The sequence below is a fragment of the Danio rerio genome, chromosome 4, assembly GCF_049306965.1.
Source record: "Danio rerio strain Tuebingen ecotype United States chromosome 4, GRCz12tu, whole genome shotgun sequence".
Lineage (NCBI taxonomy): Eukaryota > Metazoa > Chordata > Actinopteri > Cypriniformes > Danionidae > Danio > Danio rerio.
Genome location: NC_133179.1, coordinates 68,313,746 through 68,333,486, shown reverse-complemented (window position 1 = coordinate 68,333,486; position 19,741 = coordinate 68,313,746). Strand labels below are relative to the sequence as shown.

The 19,741-nt window shown below is 36.9% G+C and overlaps 1 protein-coding gene across 3 annotated transcripts; it reads right to left on the bottom strand.

The window, feature by feature from the left end:
• Positions 1–1,591: 1,591 nt before the first annotated feature.
• Positions 1,592–18,160, bottom strand: LOC100332035 (uncharacterized). Of its 3 annotated transcripts, none has more exons than XM_073948481.1 (4): positions 18,131–18,160; positions 17,426–17,575; positions 6,656–6,825; positions 1,592–5,514 (listed from the first exon to the last, which is right to left on the bottom strand). In XM_073948481.1, the coding sequence occupies exon 4, from the start codon at positions 5,345–5,347 to the stop codon at positions 4,169–4,171; it is 1,179 nt and encodes a 392-aa protein (XP_073804582.1). In that variant the 5' UTR covers positions 5,348–5,514; positions 6,656–6,825; positions 17,426–17,575; positions 18,131–18,160; the 3' UTR covers positions 1,592–4,168. The 3 variants fall into 3 exon arrangements, with proteins under 3 accessions (XP_073804582.1, XP_073804583.1, XP_073804581.1); XM_073948482.1 differs by lacking the exon at positions 18,131–18,160 and having other exon boundaries at positions 1,592–4,927; positions 5,012–5,514; positions 17,426–17,577; XM_073948480.1 differs by lacking the exon at positions 6,656–6,825.
• Between the last annotated feature and the right edge of the window lie 1,581 nt (positions 18,161–19,741).

Sequence of the window (19,741 nt, the reverse complement as noted above, 5' to 3'; positions counted from 1 at the left end):
TGATTAAAATGATAAACAAAAGAAGAGAAAGTCCTTTAGATCTGAAGAACAATTGGCCCTTAACAATGTTAAATACAGATTTAAAAATTTTAGCAAAGGTTTTAGCAAACAGACTAAGGAAAATATTACCTAAAATTATAAGCACTACACAGGCATATGGAGTAGAGGGGAGGGACATAATAGACACAGTTCAAAGTATAAGAGATACATTACTGTATACAAGGAGAAAAAAATTATTGGATATTTAATTAGTTTGGTTTTAGAGAAAACATTTGATAGAGTGGAACATGACTATTTGTTTGAAGTGATTAAAAACTTTGGATTTGGGGATAAATTTCGGAAAGGGATCAACATTTTTTATTACAATATTTTGACATGTATTAAATGCAATGTTTTTTATCGTAATGTTTTCAACCAACAAGGTCTGTAAGACAAGGATGTCCACTATCTGCACTACTGTACATATTAGTAGCTAAACCACTAGCAATAAAAGCAATCAATGGAGTAAAAGGAATACAAGTAGAAGAAAGAACCGAACTTGAACCAATATACCAGTATGAAGATGACACAACTTTGTTGGTTGAAGACATCCAAAGTGTAACAAAGGCAATGGGGATTTTAAAGAAGCATTGTAAAGGGACTGGAGCTAAGATTCATGTTGAAAAGAGCGTGTGTATGAGAATTGGAAGGGCAGATGTTTTACCTCAGCACATACATTTTAAGAAAGAGAATGAGCATATCAAGATTTTAGGCATTTGGATCTGTTTGGATTTTAATAAAGCAGATCATTTTAATTGGGAGGGAGTTTTAAAAGGGATGGAAATTAGATTGAGATATTGGAAACTGAGAAACCTGACATTGAAGGGAAAGGTTTTATTAATTAAATCTCTAATGCTATCAAAAATGTGGTATGTGCCGAGTGTTACCCCATTGCCTTGTGAATACTATAAAAGAATTAAAAAAAAATGTGTTTTAGATTTCTTAAGGGGAAAAGAAAGAGCAAAAATAGCATACGACGACACGTTGATTGGAGGGAAAGAAGTTGGGGGACTTGGGCTTTTAGACCCACTTTTAAGGGTGAAAACATTAAGGACAAAATTGGTAAAATGTTTTGTAGATGTTAAGATTAAAGCAGTGTGGAAAAATGTCATGCACTATTTTTTTTAAAGAAATGTGGTCGAGTAAATAAGGGATGTAGTGTATTATCTATGAAAACAAAAAAAGAAATGTGGACAGGTATACCAACATTTTATGAAGAGCTTTTAGAAGCTTGGGGAAACTTTTTAGAAAATGTGCTCATTGTACCTAAAGGAAGAAACCAGCTGTTAGAACAACCTTTGTTTTTAAACATGAATATCACGAAAGATGAAAATGTAATATATTATAAAAAATGGTGGCAAGCTGGAATTAGGCAAGTGAAGGACGTGCTCTATGAGGTGATAAATGATAAATTGAAGACATGTTATCTGAAAATGAAGTGAATGAGGGGAAAGGAACACTTGTAAAACAGCTTGAGGATTTAAAAAGAGCAATACCACAAGAATGGGGTGAAAGAATTGAAAAATATAATGAGAACATGACTCAAAAAGAATGGGAGAAAATTTTTTTATTTGGTTACGATGTTAAAGGTTGCAATATGACTGTTTTTAATTTATGTATAACAATTGTAAAGAATGTATTATGGCAAAGTAGGGAATATTTTTTTACATTTTGAAAAAAGAAAAGTAGATGTATGGATTTTATTTAAAAACAAATAGAAAATGTCATTCAGGTTATTACGGGAATATTTCTTATTAAATGACAAAGAAAGTGACTTTATAGAAATGTTTGTAGCAGAAAATACAATGTTAGAGTTTAAGTTGTATATAACTAATGAACCTTATTGTAAAATGTAACCGATATTAATTGGAAGTTGATTTTATTTGAGATTAATGTTGAGATTAATTACTCCTTATTTATGACCATTGTTATATGAAGAAAAAAAAAACCTTAAAACCCATTTTATTTAATTTCTTATGTTCTGTATCAAAGATGTGTCTTTTGCCAGAAGATTATCTATTGCTTTTCTCTTTTCATTTTAGCCACAAGTTTGCTTCTTTTAATCGAATTTATGAATATCTTGAACCACATAAAAAAAATAATAAAAAAAACATAATGAAAAAGGTCTTCAAACCTTAAAGTCTAAAATAACTTCTTAATGTGAGGGGAAAGTCTTCCTTCTCTAAAGGGCCCCTTCTCCTTGCTGTGCCTATTGCACAAAAAAAATTAATGAATATATTCAGCACCCATATCTGGCAAAAACATATTCTTGGATTTCTGGCTAGGTTTTCAAGTTAAATGTTTCTAATTACAGCAAGGGATTTTAGGTGTATAAATTAGAATCCCTTTATGTCTTCCTACCAGTATGTTACTCAGTGACTCGAGTCTTGGTGTGCTTTAATCGTTCATCTTGTGACGTTGGTCAGTTCGGTTAAATACTATTCTTCCTTCAAATGATTTAAATGTCCATCATCTGTGAATCAAGTCAAGAATTTTTACCAGCCTCTCAGAGTTCTTTGTTAGGATCTGTCAGATGTTACCCTTCTTTCAAATGGAGCTAGTGTTGACCCATGGAAATTAACATAGCTTTTCCCTGATGTTCGCTTGATGTTTTTCCTAACTTTTCTTTGATGTCACTCCAACCTTTTGCCAAAGTCTTTGTTTCACTTTCCCAGAGATTCCTATAATAGTTTCTTTACTGTTTATCAGTCCTTTTTCTTTCAGATCTCTTGATGCCCCGTCATTGAAATGTACATGACCGCCCTGTTTTCCAGAAAGATTTTAAGTTTCGCCGGCGGTGGTGTTTGAAACTTAATCCCCTTTTCTTTCAGAATTTTTCTATACGGGACTATAAAACATGTACGAACAGAGAGAGATATCTGCCATGTCCCTTTGAAGTCGGCAGAGAGTACTTCAGGACTGTTCTGTGGAACGTCCCAAACTCGTTACTTGTCAGCAGGAATTTTTTTAGGCCAGACTTTTTGTCACCGAATGACCTAAATTCCCCCGGAAAATTGAAACCAGATCATTTTCATGGAATGTTGAACGAAATGTTTATCTCCAGCATATATGTTACACTTATATAACTGCTAGACATGCAGATGAACCTGTCTCATACAGCTGCCATTGCACGGCTCAAAGACACTTTGTAGAGTGCAATTTAGCACAACTGCCTCTAGGAGTCACCAATGGAAATAAAACAAACACACACAAGAAATGTGCATACGCCAGGCATGAAGTTGGGTGGATCTGCACACATTCCCACATTATTTCATCATTAGTAAAGCAAAGTTTTTAGGTTTTTGTGTTGATACATGAGGCCCCAGGTTCATTGTTTTGTATTCCAGGAAGAATACCACTGCTGATCTAGGCTGTGCGTCAGCAGGTGGTTTTGGTCCGAGTGCCCGGTGACACTGTTGGATTTTAAGGTCCAATTCATCAAATAACAGCGCCATTATAATAATCGTTTCCATCAAGTCTTGGATATTATTCCCTTCGCTTCCTTCCGGGATGCCAAAAATCTGAATATTATTGCTACGGAGCGTGTTTCTAGATTTTACAGTTTCTCTTGTAAATTTTCTTGAATTTGGATGATTTGAGCATTTCTTTCATCTCAGCAACGTTCTTCTTAAATTCTCCAACTCGCTGCTCCGCTTCGTTGACCTTTTCTGCCGTTGTGTTAAGGTCCGTAATGAGGCCATAAAGTTTTTGACAGACTTCTTATTTAAAGTTACTTAGTTCCATTTTCACGTCTTTTGCGAGAGAATCTTGGAAGGCGGTTAAATCGGATTTTATATCCATCCAGAAAGTTTTGATGTCTGTATGTATTGCTGCAATGCAAGCTGACAGGCCACATCAGCTATCCCGTCTGTCTCAGATTTTTCATCTGTGGATTTCCATTTTTTTCAGGTTTCAATGTTTGTTTTGTCTTAGCCTTTTTGTTTTTGTCCCCCTCCATGTTACATAAATATGGTTTAGGTTATCATATATGATGTAAAAAGAGGGATTAATGCCTGTGTGTATGGTAGTGCTCTTTCTAGGCTGCTACACTGTCGACACCATACCAGAATCCATCCCATGTGTCTCTGAAGCTGCCCAGAATGAGTGAAACTGAAGACACTGATTATGTCTACGGTTTCTCTCCAGTGTGAATCCTCTCATGTGTTTTCAGGGTTCCTGAGTGAGTAAACCTTTTGCTGCACTGTGAACACTTGTACGGTTTTTCTCCAGTGTGAATCCTCTGGTGCCGTTTCAACTCTGCTCCAAGCACACATACTCTCTCACACCGAGAGATCTTCATGTGTTTATTACAATGTGATAAGTGGCTGAAACTCTTTCCACAATGAGAACATGTGAATGGACTCTCTCCAGTGTGGATCCTCATGTGTTTATTAAGATATGATGATTGGCTGAAACTCTTCCCACACTGAGCGCATGTGAATGGTTTTTCTATCGTGTGGGTCATCATGTGTCTACAAAGCGATGATGATATCATGAAACTCTTCCCACACTGAGTGCATGTGAATGGTTTCTCTCCAGTGTGAATCATCATGTGTAGATTAAGGTGTGATGATTGGCTGAAACTCTTCCCACACTGAGTGCAAGTGAATGGTTTCTCTCTAGTGTGGATCCTCATGTGTTTATTAAGGTATGATGATTGGCTGAAACTCTTCCTACACTGAGCGCATGTGAATGGTTTTTCTATCGTGTGGGTCATCATGTGTCTACAAAGCGATGATGATATCCTGAAACTCTTCCCACACTGAGTGCATGTGAATGGTTTCTCTCCAGTGTGAATCATCATGTGTTGATTAAAGGATGATGATTGGCTGAAACTGTTCCCACACAGAGTGCAAGTGAATGGTTTCTCTCCAGTGTGGATCCTCATGTGTAGATTAAGATGTGTTGATTGGCTGAAACTCTTCCCACACTGAGTGCATGTGAATGGTTTCTCTCCAGTGTGGATCCTCATGTGTAGATAAAGGTTTGATGATTGGTTGAAACTCTTCCCACACTGAGTGCATGTAAATGGTTTCTCTCCAGTGTGGATCCTCAAGTGTAGATTAAGGGATGATGATTGGCTGAAACTCTTCCCACACAGAGTGCATATGAATGGTTTTTCTCCGGTGTGGATCTTCATGTGTCTATAAAGCGATGATGATTTGCTGAAACTCTTCCCACACTGAGTACATGTGAATGGTTTCTCTCCAATGTGGATCATCATGTGTTCATTAAGGTATGATGATTGGATGAAACTCTTCCCACACTGAGTGCAGGTGAAGGGTTTCTCTCCAGCGTGATTCCTCATGTGAATCTTCAGTTTGCTTTTGCTTGCCAAACTCTTTCCACACTGAGTGCAGGTAAAACAACTCTTGTCTCTCGCTTTTAACACACCATCAGTCTCTAAATGAGTTTTGTCCTCAATTTTGACAAGATGTTCCTCCTCTTTACTCTTCTCATACTCTTTAATTAGGTCTGAAATAAAAAAGTTCAGCTTTTAGTAAATCATTAAAACTCTTATTGAATCACCTTAATTTTGATGCAGATTAAATGTAAAAACAGCAGATCATATTTAGATTGATCTTTTCATTTCAACCTCCTGGGGTCCATTACACACAAACACATTTAAGCAGATTCTTAAATGATTAATACCAGATCATTTTGGTCATATTGATGAGACATAAATTTAAAAAAATGTAAATGGCCAGTTTTTTTTTTGTTGTTTTTTTTTGTATATATTCGTAATCACATCAAAACAACATGTTTTTGTAAAACTTGTAAAGCAGATAGGGAATGCTTTCTTATTCTGTGCCTGACTTGTAAACCTGTCAGGAAAAAAACAGCTGAATCTCTGAATATTTGCCTCACAGACATATCTGCATAAAGCCTTAAATCTGCACCTTTAAATGACAAATGTTTTCTGGTTTAGTAATCTGCATGTAACAAATGCAATGCAGAATTCTAACACTTTGAACTACATAGCCTTGTGTGAAAATGTTTTCCCCCAATAAAACCACTTTAATTTATCACACTGGCTTCAAGTTCTCTGGCCACACCCAGACCTGATTACTACCACACATTCACAATCAAAAAAATCTTCTAAATAGGACCTTTCTGACAAATAAATTAGACCAAAACAGCCTCAAAAGCTAGACATCATTCCAAAATCTAAAGACCTTTAATCACAAACAAGAAAGAAAATACTTGTGTCAAGAGTAAAAAAAAATAAAAAGAGTGAACTCAAATGTAGAAAAACAACAAGTCTTTATTGAGGAGTGAGTCCTGGAAAAAGTAAATATCAAACAAGCGGTTGGGTGGCGCTGAGGAATTGCCGTGGGGAAAAAACAACCAGACACTGGCTCACCAGTAGTGCTGGAAACAAATACAGGGTAAGTAAAATATTATTTGTATACAAACAATCGAAAACATTCTCACAAACATGAAGGGAAATGATGTGGTATAAACAGAAAAGGAAAACGAGAGCTCCTGTGACTGCAAATAAAAGCAGATGATGAGATAATTTGTAACCCAAAACAGGAGGAGAGAACAAACACGTGACATACGGTGACAGTACCCCTCCCTTAAGAACAACCCCTGGCATTGCCTTAAGACTCACTATGGACCTGATGGAACTCATCAATGAGAAAGCGGTCCAGAAAATTCAGAGCCGAAATCCAACATCTCTCCTCTGGACTTCCAGTCTACTCGTTTCAGATGACTTCTCTACCTATCCTCCTCACATCCAGAAGCCAGTGCACTGTGCATGTAAGTGCACCCTAAACCAGCCTGGGAGGCAGAGGAGCAGAGGTTAAGGGCTGCAGGGGGGAGAGAATAATTGGTTTATTTGAGAATACATTCCTAAATATTCCTAGCAAATGTAATAAATGTGGAAACACTTGTTACATAAGCGCAATAAATCGCACTTCTGCAGCGCTTGTTTGAGAGTGCACAAGAAGATCTGCGCTTGAGCAGCAAATATTTGAGGGGGCGTGCAAGAAAGTTTTGTGCACGAGCAGGGGAAATCGGTGCACAAGCAAAGAGATTTGGATACAAGCTTGCAGGCTATTACATAAATGCGATCTTAACTTGTAATACTGCGCTTACAACATATGTCACTGAAATAACGCCACAAGTAGTTGATAGATGTGTGAAAAAAAAGGCCTGCCGCCACAGCTGGAAAAAATCCTACAAGAAACACTGGATTTTGAAAAAAAAAGGATGAATGTTTTTAAACTTGGAGCTTAATTTAAGTTGTAACAACACTGGACTGAGCACCTTGATAATGGTAAATGGTCTAATGAATTTGGGTCCCAATTTATGGGAGGAAAGTCAGAGGAAAGTCTTTGGAAGACAACCAGACTTTCTGACCACACATGTATAGAGGGGGCAGACGCTTCAGTCCTATTGCCAGCCCTTTTCTGGTGATACTCCATGTCTAGAGGCATCTCTGAATGAACGAATACATGAGGGAACAATGTCATCTGGTTCTTGGGAAGAGAGTACACTTTTTTTCACAAGGCCACCATTTTAAAGAACGAAAGCTAGGCTGGGGTGAGAAAAAAAACTTAAGTATAGGATCAGCACTGTAAACATTGCAACAACATGCTGTGGACTACAAACCTCCAGCTGTTGCTGCGATTTCAAAATGCAAATGGTGTAAACATCACTTTAATATCATTCAGTTCAGTTTAATTTAAACAATTAAAAGCAGGTTAGGTATCAAACTAAATTACAATCTCTTTAAGAATAATACGCTTAAGTGTCCTCCTAGGATTCAGTTCATGGCACCAGGTAAACACAGTGGGGACCATTCCTTGCTTCAGCCTATGTAACCGGGTGAGCGACAAAACATTGCAGTCCTCTGTAGCACACCCCTCGTGTTGTCTGTAATAGTGTTGTCACGGAACTTAGGTTTTAAACACGTTAATTTCTCGCTAACATTTAAGTGCCACTCTTAAACAGTGCTGATTTGGCATAGTGTTCACTGGTGCCCACCAGAAATGGCTGTGATTAAGATATACATCCAGGTACACAATGTTCCTGAGTGACTCCAGGGGATACTTCCAGGATTCTTCCCAAAGCGGCCTCGATTTTGCTTTTAAAATGGCGGCCTCGAGAAATCAGTCTACAGAGGGGGCTGGTAGCCTAAGCAGCAGTGAAAGGGAGACAAGCCCATAGGCAAGATGGGAAGGGAGTTATATGCATATTTGACCATGGTTAATCTGAAACTCCAAGATAATGGCAACGCAACGCAAGACCCTCTCCAGTCACAGATTAGCTTGCTCGGCCTGGCCATTGGTCTGTGGGTAGTGCTCGTGAGAGAGGCTAGCAGTTGCCCCCAGCTGTCAGCAGAATTCTGCCCAAAACATGGACACAAATTGGGGACCCCTGTCTAAAACCATGTGAACTAGAAGGCCATAAATACGGAATACGAAGATCCAAAACAATGGCTGCTGTCTTCCTCGATGAAGGTAATTTGGGGAAGGGAATAAAGTGAAGCTACCTTCAAGAATCTGCCCACCACAGTGAGGACTACTGTGTTGCACAGGATGGGGGTAACCCAGTGACAAGCCAACACAAACTGAACAGTGTTCCACACCATTTAGAGGCACCAGAACCATTATTTTTGAATAACCATGATTAACCCAAGGGTGCTATCTGCTCCTGGATGGCAGGCTAGCTCAGATGAGTGACCCCTACATAAGACATACCTGTACAGCATCTGCATAAAGGCTGGAATGTGCACCTTTCTTCTTGTGTGCTGTTGGGTCATTTTCATCCAATCTGGGGTGATTTTGAGGCTTAATTTGACCAAAACTTTCTCTGTGTTTCAGCAAACAGATTGATATTAAGGGACATCTTATTTTGACATATTCTGGGAAAATGCTTTGCAATAAAAAAATAAAAAAACTATACACTCTGGGCAAATTTACTCCATTTTCGTTATATTCATAGCTGCGTTTTTTCCATTGGCCTCTATTATGACCAGGGCTTTACCTTAACTTTTTTTAATCACCGGCCACTGTGGCTAGTTGTTTTCCAATGTTACTGGCCACTAAGCATTTTTACTAGCCACAATTTTGTTGTTGGGAAAATATATTTTATATGCATAAATTTGATGGTGACATGCTAAACTTACTTGATTTAAATTTTGTGTTATGTCCACATGCTTCCAAATTCATTTCACTTTTTGTGTGTCGAGTATGAGTTTGCTCAATGAGCATGAGCAAAGGAGTCATGGTTTCATAGTGTTATACTGCAATTAGTTTTTATTTCACATGACTTTTTTAGAGCTCAAAATTAACGATGTACCAAATTTATCTCTATAACCACACGAAACAATAATTATTTTTAGCCACAAATTTTTAATGTGTCAAAACAAGCAAAATATAGCTGTATACTGTACTTTTTATTCAACAAAACATTTCTTAAAAAAGAAAGAAAAGCAATTGACTTTTAAAAAATAACTATTGTCATGTATCAAAAATATGCACAGTAATCTGTCATGGCTAAAGATCTCTCGGATCTTTTAAATATTAATAATTAAACCATTTTAACAAAAATAAAAGCAAATAAAACCGTATGCAAATGAAAGCAGGTGAAACATACCGTATGTGATAATGAAAGGATGATCACATAGACACGGTTAACTTTAGGCCATTTAATAATCTGTTCAAAGTGAAAGCAACCGGTACTGCTTACAAAAAGACACATTTTAAGCTCTTAAAAGCATTAGGACCGTGGGTGCATGTTCATCACATTTTGTCTAGTTTATTTGAAAGAGAACCGATTGAACAGGGTTGCTTCACGATTCGGGAGCACACACGCGTTAAGCAGTCGCGCACATCACATCAGCTGGTAGTGCGGGTGATCAACATTCTCTCATTCGGTATTCACTTGCTTTCTTCTGCTCGCATGATCACAATTATTTTACTTCTCGATTCTAAGATCACATTGGCACCCATATTGGGGCATCCTTTTATTGCCGGACCCCGCTTTTAGGAAAACTAAAATTTAAAAAAAAAATTTTAACCAGCCAAAGTGGCTAGTGGGATTGTCTGTCTAACCCGCCAAAGCTGAAATCTACCCGCATTTGGCGGGTTGGCTGGTGTTAAAGGGTCACGAAACACCAAAACACATTTTTTGAGCTGACAGTTGTATATGTGTCCCACACTGCTAAAAACACTATTAGGACACCTATATTTCACTTAAAAGTGTAAATTGGTTGTTTTTGCGTTATTTTAAGCAAATTCGTACTTCCGGTTTGAAACGAATTTTTAAAGCTTCGTCACGGTCATGACATAATAGCCTGTATTCCAGCGTGCAGACTGGACGTCTGTGCCAGAGTGTGTCTTATTACGTCTTACAGTGTGATGCATTAATGCATGAGTAAGGCTTGGTTCAAACCAATCAGCGCGCTCTATTGTGCAACTTCATTAATATTCATTAGTGTCACCGTGTTTAAACGACAGAGACGCCACTTTGTGTTGGCAAAACAAGCGTGAAGTGTTGCTTTTATTGTTTTCTGCCGTTAAGTTTTGTTGTCATTTTCTCTCTGTGAGAGCTTATCTGGAATCACGTGTGGATAACAGTGTACGCGACGCTCGACAACAATAACTTACTTGTCTAAGGAGGATTATTGTTTACCTGAGAGCTGTTCTCATCTGCAAACGCTGAGATCCTGATTCGCTTGTAGTCTTCTCTTCATAAAGACGCGGCTCTAGTTGCTGGTGATTGTCCTGTCTCTACAGATTTGGTAAGTGAGCGACCAGTGCTCTTTGTTTATTCAGTTTGTTCGTATCGAACTAAGTTAACTATTGCACTGAGTGTAAACATGTTAGCACCACAACCAAACTTTAACCTCGTGTAGGGTTTTTACCACATTTTGTGACCGGAATAACACACTTTCTGACGCTACCTGCCGTGTGCATCTAAGTTTCCGGGAAATGCGGAGGCTTTTTTTCTCTCATTCGCCGTGCGGTATCAAACATTGCATGAAAAATACACGCTTAGAGCAGATCCTCGAATCAAATATCTTGTTTGTCGCGAGGGGCATGAATGAATTCCCTGAATCAAAGAGCCAAACTGCAGTTAAAGTCCACCATTTAATAATTTGGCAAATAATTCGACTACAGATGTCCATGTAGGTTAAACACCATCACTTTCTCATGTGTGTGTATTTTGACTCTGAAACTCGCGCGTGCCCAAATAGACACTCCCACACCCTCCCACTTTAGCTCCTCCGATACTCCTCCCTAAACAGAGCTGGACACGCCCACTTTTCTGACTTTTTCCAAAGTAGAGGTGTGAAAACACCCTGCTGAAACGAGGGGGTTTCATGGCCCTTTAAAGTAAAGCCTTGATTATAACAACAATTTTTTTTTATTTATTGCAAAGCCATAACAGCATATAATCATGCATTTATGATTGTTGGTGTTTTCTGTGACGACAGTCAACATTGTTTAATTTGTCTCCACCCATGGGACGACAAAAAGGAAATGGGTGAGAGTATAAAGGAGGAGGAGGAGAGTTGAAGAGGGCAGCATTATGTGGTGTGTAGAAGAAAGAGAAGTTAACTGAACTGTAACAGTGCAGGGAAACGAGTAGACACCAGGTAGAGTTGAGCAGTGTAAACTTAACAACTCGCTGTGAGAAACAAAAAGCTAAAGTATGTATTGAAGCAACAGAGCAAAGACCGCTGTCTTGTTACTGAAGTGTTTGTGACGTCTGTGAACGAGTGCATAACCAAAGACTTCAGTGCAGTGTGTCCTAAACAAAATCAATTTACCGATTCATCTTGCTGACATGGAGTCAGCTGCAGAAAGCCTTCATTACGCAGTCGACAGTGTCAGAGATTCCTGTTAGGCACCCGTGGCTGCTACTCACCAGCTGGGTTTGACGACGCCCTCAACCTTCACATCCACACCTCCACATTCACCATTCCCCTCTCATTTCCCTTGACCCCTCCGCTCCGTAGATAAGCAAAAGTTTTTGTTTTCTTTACCCTAATTCTCATTTTGCTTCTCTTGTTTTGTTTTCTCCTCTTATTATTTTTATCATTATTATTTTTCCCCATACTCAAATCTGATAAATCTGCTGGCCTGAAATCATTTGCATTTTTTTCCTTTCACTTTCATTTGAGTTATAAGTGCTGAGGGTTTTGCGTTTCATTGTGATTATGGTTATATTGTTTGTTTTGGACTTCCGGTTGGAGCGGCACCATGTAAAGACGCAATCTGTTGAGGTCCTCACATGAAACTTAAAATTTCATTTAATATTGCTCTTATCCTAAATACTATTACCTTAAACCTACCTATACCGGAAAATAAGTGTTTATAAGTGTCGGAGTCTAGCTGGTTTGAGCGTAATTCAACTTAAATCAGAATGAGTAAAGGCCAAAGCAACTGTAGGGAAGCGGAATCCGTTCCTAGCCTCCATGCTTATGCTAACCCCAAAGTGCAAGCTGCATCTACTCTCTTACTACTCTGGAAAAAGAATGTAGTATCGTGAAAAAGGAGTTGGCTCTGCTGAGAGACCGAAGCGTGGATCTTGAGGAGAGGTCTCGCCACTCATATCTCTGCATTACAAAAGTTACTGAAGGACGGGAGCATGGCAGACGCGTGACAAAATTTGTAGCCGGCCTCCTGAAAGATACCATAAACCTTGAAAAGACTCCACTACTAGAACAGGCCACACTACACTCTACGCAGCAAACCAGTGGACGACAAGAAACCGACACTCGCCTTTGTGAAAAGCCACTACTTTTCTGAAAAAGAGGATATTTTGAAGAAAGCCATTGAAATGAAGGCAATCATGACAGTACACTTTCCTGTCAAAGACAATACAAATGTTAATGTCACTCTCTGTTTAACTTTTAAATTACCACTTTAGCACGTTTGTTGTTGTTATTTCTAGTTCTCAAGTATATTTAGTCTATAATGGGGAAGCTTTGTAGTAAAAAATTCAAGAGCTGTTCAAATGTTTTTTTTTTTTTTACGTGAGGTCCCATATGGTCAGCTAGTTAACGCCCCATTCACACAGGGCTTCACTTTGAATGGGTGACATCTGGGGCCTGTTTCAGTAAGGAGGTTCAAACAACTCAGAGTTTAAACTTGAACTCTGAGTTGATTTACCGAGAGATTAAAAACTCTGAGTTTTCGGTTTCAGAATAGCTGATCTGAGTTGGGTCAATCAACTTCGAGTAGAGCAACTCAGAGTTAAGCGCGCACACCGTGACTTTAAAAAGGCATTATCAATGGAGCGCAGACATTACGAGTGACTATGGCAATATCTTATAAAAGAGATCACCATTTATTTCTCCAGCTGAACTTGATGTTCTCATGCAAAGTTATAGCAAATATGAGCGTATATATTTGAAAAGAAGCAACCATCAGTGAAGAAGAGACAGTTAGCGTGGGAAAACAGCTGTTCAAGTTAATGCCTAATTTAACTTTTTAAGTATTTAAATATTTAAGTATAATAAAATAAGTAATGTAATTTGTGACGTTTATATTTTTTTTCTAAACTTTTTTTATACATTTATTAGTTTTAAATGATTTAACAGTGCACTTGTGTGTCTGCCTTTTTTATTGATCAAGTGATAGAGGTTAATATAACATTTAGAAGGTAAGCAGTACTAAAAATAATTTTTAGAAATAATAATAATCCCATTAATCTAGTTACATGCATGTCGAAGGTGAATTTAATTATTTATTTAAAAAGCATAAGCCATTCTCGTACAGTTCTTCTGTGTGTGACTAAAATGTAGGCAATAGCTGTGTTTCCATCCAAATATATTACATAAATGTATGTGCAAAACTGGAATATTGCATAAAAGATGCGAATAAAATTCCATCCAACGAGTCAAAGAGAAAAAAAATCATCACTTCCTGATTAAACTGGCACCAAATATCAACAGTAAAAACAGAATTTACTGTGGTAGAAGAAGCTGCGTCAATTTATTCTTTATTTAGCTTAATTAATGTACTTGCGCCTCGATGTCAGAAGACAATGCTGAAACACAATGAACACGTGGGGGCGTCTGAAGCCATGAGACGCGGAGACTCTTGACACGCTCCAGACGTTCGGAGGTAATTAATAATATACACTAATACTGAAACAGTTCAGGCATTTTAGAATGACTAAAACAATATTTAAGACGTGTTACAGTGTGCTCAGCCTGCTGGTTTGTTCATTTACACACATTTTCATTATCATATGATCATGATCTTTTTTTAATGTACATACTGTAATTTGTTCAGTAAAAGTGTTTCCATCATAGTTTATGCGCACATTTTCTATCGAATAAAAGTTTATCCTACTGAGTTATGCGTGTTTTTTATGCATATTTAAAAAAGTTATGTGCATCATGACATTTCTATCAATCGTTTTTATGCACGTATCCAAAATAAGCATAAAAATAGGTGGTCGGAGACGTAAGGCTAAGGCGAGAAATACCACTTCATCTTTAAAAAAGAGGAGGAGACAGACAGAAACTCTGAGTTTAGAGAATAAAACCTGCTTCTGACCAGGTTAGATTCACAGAGTAAGTTACCACAGTAACTGACTCTGAGTTAAAGTTACCTCTCTTTCAGAAACAGGCTCGACTTACCCTGCTTTCTCCAGTTTAACAAACCTGCCATTTTGAAACGGAAAACCCAGAGTTTCTCTCATTTCAGGGTTAAAATACTCTGAGTTTTCAGTTAACCTCCTTTCTGAAACAGGCCCCAGGCGTTGCCGAACTGCATTACTGACTAGCTCAACTTTTCAAGCGCAGACGGAAGCGTCTACCAATCAGATCGTTGTATGCAAATACACCAGCTAGACAGTGGCCTATTGCTGACTGAATTTTATTAGCTGACGCTTCTATGACAATTGATTCAGCCCCAACTTCAGACACACCTTCAGTCAAGCGTTGACGCTAAAACCCTGTGTGAATGGGGCGTAAGAATGGGAGTAGCTGTAAGTGTGTGCAAGTTAACATGCAAAGTTTCAATATTGTGTTGTTTCATGTTTATAAGTGTATGTGCGATCACCCCTTTTTTTTTCTTTCCTTTCTCCCCCACACATCCCCCTACATACAAAACCCACAGATACCTTTCGGATGCTTCCGTGACAGCCCTCCATAAAATAGGTGGAGTAAAGACAAACTTTACGAGTTGGAATGTGCGGGGGCTAAATCACCCAGTGAAACAAAATAAGGTGTTTGCATATCTTAATAAGTTAAAATCTGATATTGTATATTTACAGGAGACACATCTGTTGAAAAAAAAGACTATTCTAAACTTAATAGAGGAGGCTATACACAAATATATTATTCAAACTTCAACAGCAAAAGTAGGGGCATTGCTGTACTCATACATAAGAATGTACAGTTTGTTTTGGAGTCAAATGTGTTGGATAAAAATGGCAGATACATAGTAATCCAAGGTTAACTTTTTAACATGTCTGTGGTCCTGGCCAATGTGTATGCTTCTAATTGGGACAATGAAAAAATTTCCAGAGATTTATTTTTAATTTTGCCTATTCTTGTCACACAATTTAATTTTAGGAGGCAATTTAAATTGTGTTTTGCACCCAATTTTGGACTGCTCTAGCTCTTCGAGTAATACATTAAGTTAGCCAGCACAATGTATCAACTCCTTCCTTCAGACATATAATGTCCTGGACAAGCAGTTACTTCCCTTAATGTCAGAAGCAGAGTATGGTAGTATTGTTATTTCAGACCATTGTCCAGACTCACTAAAGCTATGTTTTCCAGGCAATGTAATCCTCCAACGTACATGGTGGTTTAACTCAAGACTCTTGGCAGACGACGATTTTGTAAAATTTATTGATGCTCAAATTGATTTCTTCCTTAAGACAAAGGAATCCCCAGAGATAAGTTATAGCATCCTATGGGATACTCAGAAACGTGTAAATACGAGGACAAATTTTAGATTAAGCTAGTGCAATTAAAATTTAAATAGTGAAAGTCAAAACGGCTTACAGAGATTATAAATAAAATTAATACAATTGATCAGCTACACTCAACATCACCTTCCGAAGAGCTCCATTAGAAAAGACTCCTTCTGCAAGCAGAATATGACTCCCTGACAGATGAAAATGCAGAGGATCGCCACATAAGATCACGCCAGATTCATTTTGAACATGGGAAATAAGCTGGCAGGTTATTGTGTTACCAACTGAAACAATCCTCAGCAGCTGGTTTTATAGCAGCAGTTAGGAAGGATGATGGCAGTATTATTACTGATCAACAGAGAATTAATGATCAATTAAAAAACTTCTATAAAACTCTTTACAGCTCTGAGGTAAACAAGATTGAACGTATTGAGAGCTTTTTTTATTATTTAGAATAACCATCCCTCTGTGATTTAGATTAGTTGGCATTAGAAGGAAATTTAACACCTTCTGTAATTGAAAATGCTTTCAAAAAATTGAAAACCGGAAAAGCACCAGGCCCCAATGGCTTCCCCTCCGAGTTTTATAAGAAGTTTACTGCCAAGCTAACACCCCTGTTGAGCAAGGTATTCGCTGAAGCTCTTGTTCCGGAATCACTTTTTCCTTAGATGCCCATAAGGCATTTGATAGAATAGAGTAGATCTATTTTTACAGCGCTTAAAAAAATTGGTTTTGATCCTAGATTCTGTTCCTTGGTTAAAATTTTATATTCCAGGCCCCAAGTATCGATTCAAACAAATAATATTATTTCTAAAGGCTTTCCACTCTCTAGAAGAACGAGACAGGGCTACCCTCTGTTCTTTGACATTGCCATCGAACCTCTTGCAACTGTATTAAGGAACTCAGATGGCTTGCAAGGAATTTTCAGAGAGGGACACAAGCATAAGTTCCTGCTATATGCGAATGATCTTCTTTTTCTGTCAAATCCAGATACATGTATTTCAAAAGCTCTTACAATAATTTCAGAATTTGGAAATGTTTCTGGAGACAAAGTCAATCTAGCAAAGAGTCTCCTTTTCCCTATCAATGATAGAGCACAGCAAATGTCCTTCCAATTCTTTCCATTTTCAGTAAGTCCTGATAAATTTGAATAGTGAGTGTGACACGCAAATATAAGGATTTGTTCAATAATCATTTTAAAACGGCATTAGTGCCCAAGGACAAGAAAAAAAACAAGAAAAGCAACAACCTTAAGAAGGTAGAGAAAATGGGAGACTAATAATACATAAAATCATGACAAAAGACACAAGAACAAGTAACAAGAAAGAAACTCATTCCTGTCTTTCAATGAGTGCTTATGTGCATTTAGGAGAACTAGGCAGCACACTCAGGGCTGCAAGATGGATTTAATTTAGTATTCTTATTATTAAAATATATCTGAATGAGGATCAAATGACTGAGTTGGTCTTTGAGAATAAAAATCAACCTGTTTGTTCTTGCAGATCTTCCTGTTTGACTGTGAATGTTTCTTCAATCTTCACATCTTCACTCTCCTCTTTAATAAACGCCATCTTTATAACAGTGTGAAGATCAGTCGCTTCAGCAGGAGTTTTTCTCTGTGTTTGGACACTTTATCCTGTTTAAAATGAACAAAACAATAAAAAATGTCCTGTTTAAAATAAATAAAACAATGAACAGAAACAAAATAACTTCTCTTCATCACTTGCTTCAACAGTTTCTTTATATGAGAGTCATTAACAAACAGAAATCAGATAAGTCTGATCAAGAAACAATAGCCACTGATCAGCTGATTAAAACTAGCACTCCATTTCTTATATATAGTGATGTATATTTATAATGGAATGACATTGTGCTATTCAATCAAATAAACTTTCATTAAAACACTTATTACACACTTTTACTTTATTCAAGTATCTTCTTAATTTGTTTGTTTTATTTATATTATTGTCTGTTTATAGCACTTTTTAGCACAAGACAAATTTCCTCTCCGGAACAAAGAGTTTATCCTATCTTTATTCAAAAAATAAACCTCATTACTGTTTTAGTAAATAGTACTACGTTGTATGAGGGTTAAAATAATATTGTCAACAGGTACATAATTTAGCACTGCATGAAAACACTGAAACTTTAATCAATCGCTTTATATAAGGCTAAACGCTTTAAAACAAACCTTTCTCCAGTTGAATCACAGCGCGAGAGCGGCGCAGGCTTATGACGTCACATCTCACGCCAAAATAAAAGCCTTTTTTTTTTTTTTTTTACTTTTTTGCCACTTACTCTTAGTCATGAGTCATGACTTATTATATATAGTTTTTCTCTGCGTTTGGGCATTTTATCCTGTTAAAAATTAACAAAGCAATAAAAATTTTCTGTTTAAAATAAATTAAACTATAATAGTAACAAAATAACTTCTCTTCAACAGTTTCTTTATATGAGAGTAATTAACAAAAATAAATCCAGTAAGTACGAGCAAGAAACAACAGCCACAAATGAGCTGATTAATACTAGTACTCCATTTCTTATATAAAGTGATGTATACTTAGAATGAAATGAAATTATGTTATTTAATCAATTAAACCTTCATTAAGACACTTAATACACGTACATCGTTCAATAGTTCTTTTTACTTTGAGTAAAATAGTATTACGTTGTATAAAGGGTTAAAATAATATTGTCAACAGCAGGTACATCATTGGATGAAAATCCTGAAACTTTAATCAATCGCTTTATTTCTGTGTAAAAGCTTTAAAACAAACCTTTCTCCAGTTGATTCACTTTTTTTTTTACAATTAATGCTTGAACTGACAATACAAGAACATCATAACAAAGTCAGACAGATCTTTAAAAAGAGCAATAATTTACATAGTCATAAGAAAAAATATCTAAAACCACATCCAAATACAAATAATACCATTAGAAAGAAAGGGAAAAATATTAATACAATTAAAGTATTATTAATAATAATAATAACAATAAAATTACTAAATTAAACAAATGAATGAAATTAGAATGACACATTAAAAAAACTGTAAGGAAAGCAACTAAAATCGAGAATCTTCTTTAAATACATCAGCATAATATTTCAGGAATCTTAGATTTTTTTTAATTCTTAATAAGATAAATTGATTTTAGGAGGGAGTTAAATTCTATTCTAAAATGAACAAAGGATGGGTAATTATTTGTGAATTTTTGTTTGTGAATGTAAAATTTGCCATATAAGATAAAAAAAAAATGTATGATGCGTTCCAGATAATTAGCTTTTGGGTTATTATAATAAAAATTGTCTTTTAGATTAAAGCAATTCACAGCATTGGCAGAAGCAGATATATGAGAATTTAGAAGTAACCAAAATTGCTTGGATATTGGACAATCAAAAAACATATGTAGTAGTGCAGGGGTGGCCAACCTTGTTCCTGGAGAGCCACTTCCTGCAGATTTTAGTTGCAACCCATATCAAACACACCTGCCTGTAATTATCACGTGGTGTTCAGGTCCTAATTAATTGGTTCAGGTGTGTTTGATATTGGCAGCAACTGAAATCTGCAGGAAGGTGGCTCTCCAGGAACAGGGTTGGCCATCACTATAGTAGTGTCTCATCTGCTTGTTTGTAGAAAGAACAGAAGCTGTCGATGTCCAAAAAATTGTACATACTAGAATTTACAGGGCAGATTTTATGTAAAAATTTTAAAATGTATTTCTTTTGTCTCGTTGGAAATGCAATATTACCCAGGTAAAAGCCAGGTTCTATTCCAGTCTATATCCTTAACCAAAGACCTCCAGT

Coding starts and splice junctions, on each gene's coding strand:
- LOC100332035 (XM_073948480.1), bottom strand. CDS start 17,510: ATGGCGTTTATTAAAGAGGAGAGTGAAGATGTGAAGATTGAAGAAACA. Junction 5,515..17,425: donor AGATCTGCAAGAACAAACAG/GTTGATTTTTAT, acceptor TTTTTATTTCAG/ACCTAATTAAAGAGTATGAG.